The sequence below is a fragment of the Lolium rigidum genome, chromosome 7, assembly GCF_022539505.1.
Source record: "Lolium rigidum isolate FL_2022 chromosome 7, APGP_CSIRO_Lrig_0.1, whole genome shotgun sequence".
Lineage (NCBI taxonomy): Eukaryota > Viridiplantae > Streptophyta > Magnoliopsida > Poales > Poaceae > Lolium > Lolium rigidum.
The window spans coordinates 41,806,683-41,811,340 of record NC_061514.1 but is presented as its reverse complement, the minus strand read 5'-3'; the positions used below and the strand labels follow the sequence as shown (position 1 = coordinate 41,811,340).

The 4,658-nt window shown below is 50.3% G+C and overlaps 1 protein-coding gene across 1 annotated transcript; it reads right to left on the bottom strand.

The window, feature by feature from the left end:
- Nucleotides 1-542: 542 nt before the first annotated feature.
- On the bottom strand, nt 543-1,327 carry LOC124679528 (WUSCHEL-related homeobox 4-like). Its single transcript, XM_047215264.1, has 2 exons — nt 1,070-1,327; nt 543-980 (listed from the first exon to the last, which is right to left on the bottom strand). Exons 1-2 carry the CDS (start codon nt 1,325-1,327, stop codon nt 543-545), a joined length of 696 nt encoding a protein of 231 aa, XP_047071220.1.
- Nucleotides 1,328-4,658: the final 3,331 nt, after the last annotated feature.

Below are 4,658 nucleotides of genomic sequence, written 5' to 3'. Positions count from 1 at the left end.
AAGTGACCTTATACTTATGAGCATTTGAACAAGTTATGGGGGTCCCAACTTGTAGCAAAAGACGACCTTAAATATTAAAAACGCCTTAACTATTTGTAACTAATTTTGTGAATATTTGTTAGAATTCACATTTAGGGCGCTTTCGTAAGACGCGGCTGGGCTACAAATAGTAACTTCCACGTGTTAGTAAAGCATATGAATCATATTAAAATCCTATGGTATTAAGTTTGCTAGATTCTGTTGGTCTTCTACGCTAACTAGCTTAGACGTAGTGATCATGCATGACAAGAACCTAATGATAAAGCCGCTAACTCAAATATAAGTGAAGTACAAACTACTCTTGCATGCTGACAGCCAATAATAATCACAGTATGAAACTGATAACTTCTGAAAATGCATGTTTTAATTAGGCAACCCAAACATGTTACTCCAAAACAACATCTCAAACTCACACGCTAAATCAGAAAAGCCCACATTCATGGGTATGCAACTATGCATGCAGGATGGCGTATATGCACAAGAATAACAAAGTCAACAACTAATTAAGCTTTCTCTTGCGGACGCAACGGGAATAGCTCCAGGGTGACATCATCGTCGGTGCGGTGGACGGCCACCTCCGTCGTCGCCGCATCACCTTGCACGTCACCCCACGAGGTGCGCCGCCGCTTGCAGCTCGTCATGTCGTCACACGCTTCCTTGGTTACCTTCGTCGTGATTTCCGGCAGGGAGGGGGAGTCGAGGGTGCTGAGGGTGAGGAGTGCGGCGCGCTTCTGCTTCTGGCGTTCCCTGGCCTTGTGGTTCTGGAACCAGTAGAAGACGTTCTTCCCCTCGATCCGGCCGTGCTTCCCGAGCTCCTCCGTGATACGCTCGATCTGGGCCGCGTTCGGCGTGCGCATCCCGCCGCGGTACAGCGCCTCCAGCACCTTGATCTGCTCCGCCGACGGGTTCCACCTCGTCGTCCCACCCACCGGCACTTGCACCTGCATATTTTGCATGATTAGTTCAAATAGCATTTCACGCGGCTAGCTACTCCATCACTGCTTTAGTAGAACTATAGTTAGGTGCGTACGGTATGATTTCTGACGGTGCAGCTGAGCAGCTTGGTGGCATTTCTGACCCGGCCGAAGACGTCGGCTGTCGGCGGGGCGATCATCCTCTTCGGCTGATCCGGGAGCGAGATCTTGGGCGCAAGCGGGCGGAGGCATCGGAAGGCGAAAGGGAGCAATGCCGAGGAAGGGCAGGGAGGGGAGGTGGATGGAGCTGTTGAAGACGAAGAGGCCGAGGCCGCTTTGTCCAGGTAGGCCACATGCAAATGGTGAACCCTCATGTTGGAGTATAGTTTAGTGCAAAGTTCGTACTGGAAATGAATCGAAGATTTGCTTGGGCTAGGGCTACGCACAGAGATCTAACAACGTCCTCACGTGGTTATATATGGGGAGACCGGACAGGCCGGAGCCGGTAAAGGTGGCCAGGGTTTGAGTGCTTGTGTGAGATCGAGGCAACAGTCGAAAGGCGGCGCTTTTCATGGGGAGCGCGACAGGGAATGTGGAGATTGGTGATGAAAGGCGTCAGCATTCGTAATCATCAGAGACACGGAATGCAGGCGCTGTAAAAAAGGTGAAACTCTCGGATGGAGCTCTCTTTTCACCTTTCTTGTCGAAATCCATCGCGACCGATTGACAAGGAATATATGAGATATTACTAGTTTTGCTTTCTTTAGGTTTGCTTGCCTGGAAAGTAGGTTAATTTGAGGCAAGACAACGACAACAACTCGAGATATCGGTTTCACTAAACCTAAGTTGGGTGAGATTTTCTTATGCTCAACACTACTCCCTCTACAATGCCATGTCTCAACATTGAGATTCAAGGAGGGGCGGTGAAAAGAATCAAGTTTAGATCAAATGGCTCGTATAATAACTTTTATCAGTTGACTTAGGTGTACACATACACCCTCGAGATATAAATCCGTATTAGAGCAAGTGTAGGAGAGAGGTTCTAACGTTATACACTACTAGTATGACGTAGGTCATTCTTCACTGCAAGCTGTATGCATATAACCATTTCAATTCAAGCTGAAAGAAAAAAGGCCCTGCATTATATATCAATTAAAATTACCTTAATTTCCAGGCATATATCAATTCAAAAACCTTGACTCCAACATTCTCCTTCACATTTATGCCATTTTGATAGGTATGTGAATGACCCCCTCGTCCCCGCGGGCGAGTCAGGGGCGAAACCCCAACCCCTCTCCCTCCAGCCCGACCCCCTCCGCCCCCTCCCCTGCCGCCGGTGGCCGGAGCTGCCGGGCAAAGCCCGCGCAGTGCCGCCGGCGGCGGGCATCTCATCTCCTGGCCGCCCATCGGGAAGCGCGGGCGGACCTGATGGCGACAGCGGAGCCCCTCGGCTGTCCGGCGACGGCGACGGCGCTGGGGAAGATGGCGACGGCGCCGGGAAGGTTGGCGCGAAGGTGCTGGGCGGCCGGAGTTGGCGCCGTGGCGGCGCGGGTCTGTTGGCCCAGATCTGGGCCCTTTGGGCTCGATCTGGGGCGGGCGGGCCCCGGCCGTTTTGTGCACCTGCGCCTGGGTGCGGCTGCCCGCCTCCTCCTCGCCCGTCCTCCTTGGCTACAAGCGCAGGGGTGCTGCTGCTCTGGCCAGGTTGAGCTGAGCCCAATGCCATCTTGGCGTGGCGGCTCGGGGCATCCGTGAGATGCTGGCGGCGAGGTGTGCAGTGCTGGGTGGCCGGCGATACCTTTCTGAGGTGGATGCGCGCAGCCCTGCCGGCGAGCCCTCCCATTGGCGGCACATGTACCGCTTGCGGCTTGGTGGTGCCTCTCTCAGGCGGCTTGCCCTCCCTTTGTGGGCATGGCTGCCCCCGATCTGGCGCGCTGGACGTGCTGCCGGTGGGTTGTCCTAGCAAGGCTAGTGCTTTGAGTGGAAAGGCCAGCGCGTGAGCTCTAGGCGAAGGGCGGACACTGCTTGCGGTGGTGAGGTACTATTCTCCGGGCGAAAGCCCTGCCTTTCGGGGCCGGTGACGGCGACGCCTGAGGGCGCCGTTTCCTGTGTGGCGTCATCGAGGAGTTATGGCACCTCCCTCGCCCAGGGTCTCAGGTTCCGGGTGAAAACCTCAGATTTGGCATGCCAAATCGGGCGGCGACGGCGTCTTTGACGTCGTACCCTTCTTGGAGGCGTCGTCTTGGGAACTTGAGTTCGGGCAGTGGTTCTTCCTTGGGGTTCTCTGTGTTGGCCGCATGGGAGGTGTCTTGCGATGTAGGTGGCGCGCCGGCCTCTTGAGGGGTATCGCGGTGGCTTGCGCGACGAGGATCTTCCTCGGACAGCGCGAGCGGTCCTCTGGATGAGCAGTGGTGGGCTGGCCTCTGTGCTTGATGGCGGGCTGCTGAAGACTGCACGCTTGCGCGTCCGTTGAGGTTGCTAGGAGGTAGCCGCTGCGCCGACGGCGGCCCTGGAGCAGCAATGCTCCCAGCTGAGCCGAGTGGGCTCGCGGGATCCGGGTGGTACGCTTCTTGGCTGCGGCTGGCAGGTTCTTGGTAATTTCGATGATGCACAAGCACTACGACTTTCATCGGCATGGGTTCTGTTTGGCGGAGGAGCTCACACTGTAGCGTCTTAGAGGAGCACTCGACGGATTTCGGCCTTTTGTCGTAATCACGTTTTGAGTGTTGGGTGTGTGTGGGTGTCCCAGCCTTGTTTTAGGCTTGTAATGTAAACTTCTTTTCTATCAATGAATCGAAACGCAAAGCTTTTTGCGTTTTCGCGAAAAAAAAATTATGCCATTTTGTAGTTTTGATATGGTAAATAGAAAGTGAGGGCAAGCGTGACTCACTAGTACAGAAAATAGCCATTTAAGCCTCTTTCACTACATACCTTTCGCAAAATCGTACGCAATGCAACATCACGTGACACGCGTATCCTTTAGAAAACACCCAGTGCGGTGTTGGAGAATCACAAATGAAAATATAAAACTGTATGTGATGGAATCAAACACGATTTTGCAAATAAAAAGGGTGAGTCAATCACACACCGTTTCAAAATAATTACTGTGTGAGCGATGTACCATAAAAAAAAGTTCATCATGATGTTTCCATTTTTTGCACAAGGATGACTTGTACCATACTCATGCAAAGGTGTTTTCCTGTTTTTAATTTTTTAATATTTTACATTTTCTAAATGCCAAAAATAGGGTATATTTTCTTTGAAAAAGGGTGTGTGATGTACTATCTCCGTTCCGATAAATAAGATTATAAATTTAGTCAAAGTTGACCAAATATTTAAAAAATATGAACATCCACAACATACAACAAATATGTAGTGAAAATATATTTTACGATGCATGCATCTACTAATATCGATATGGTATCGTAAATATTCGTATTTCTATCTATAACATTGTTCAAACTTAGAGGATGTTGACATTTAACTAAATTTATACGCATTATTTATTTGAACAGAGGTAGTATAACTGTATGAGGCAACCACAAAGTTTTAAAATAAAATTGTCTGTGCTGCACAATATTTTTTCCATCCTTATCCAAATGGTGTTTTCACGTTTTTGCACAAAGGTGCCTTCTACCATATTGAACCATATTCCAAATTGTGTTTCAAGTTCTTTTTACAAAAAAAAGTTTTCTAACTGTCAAAACT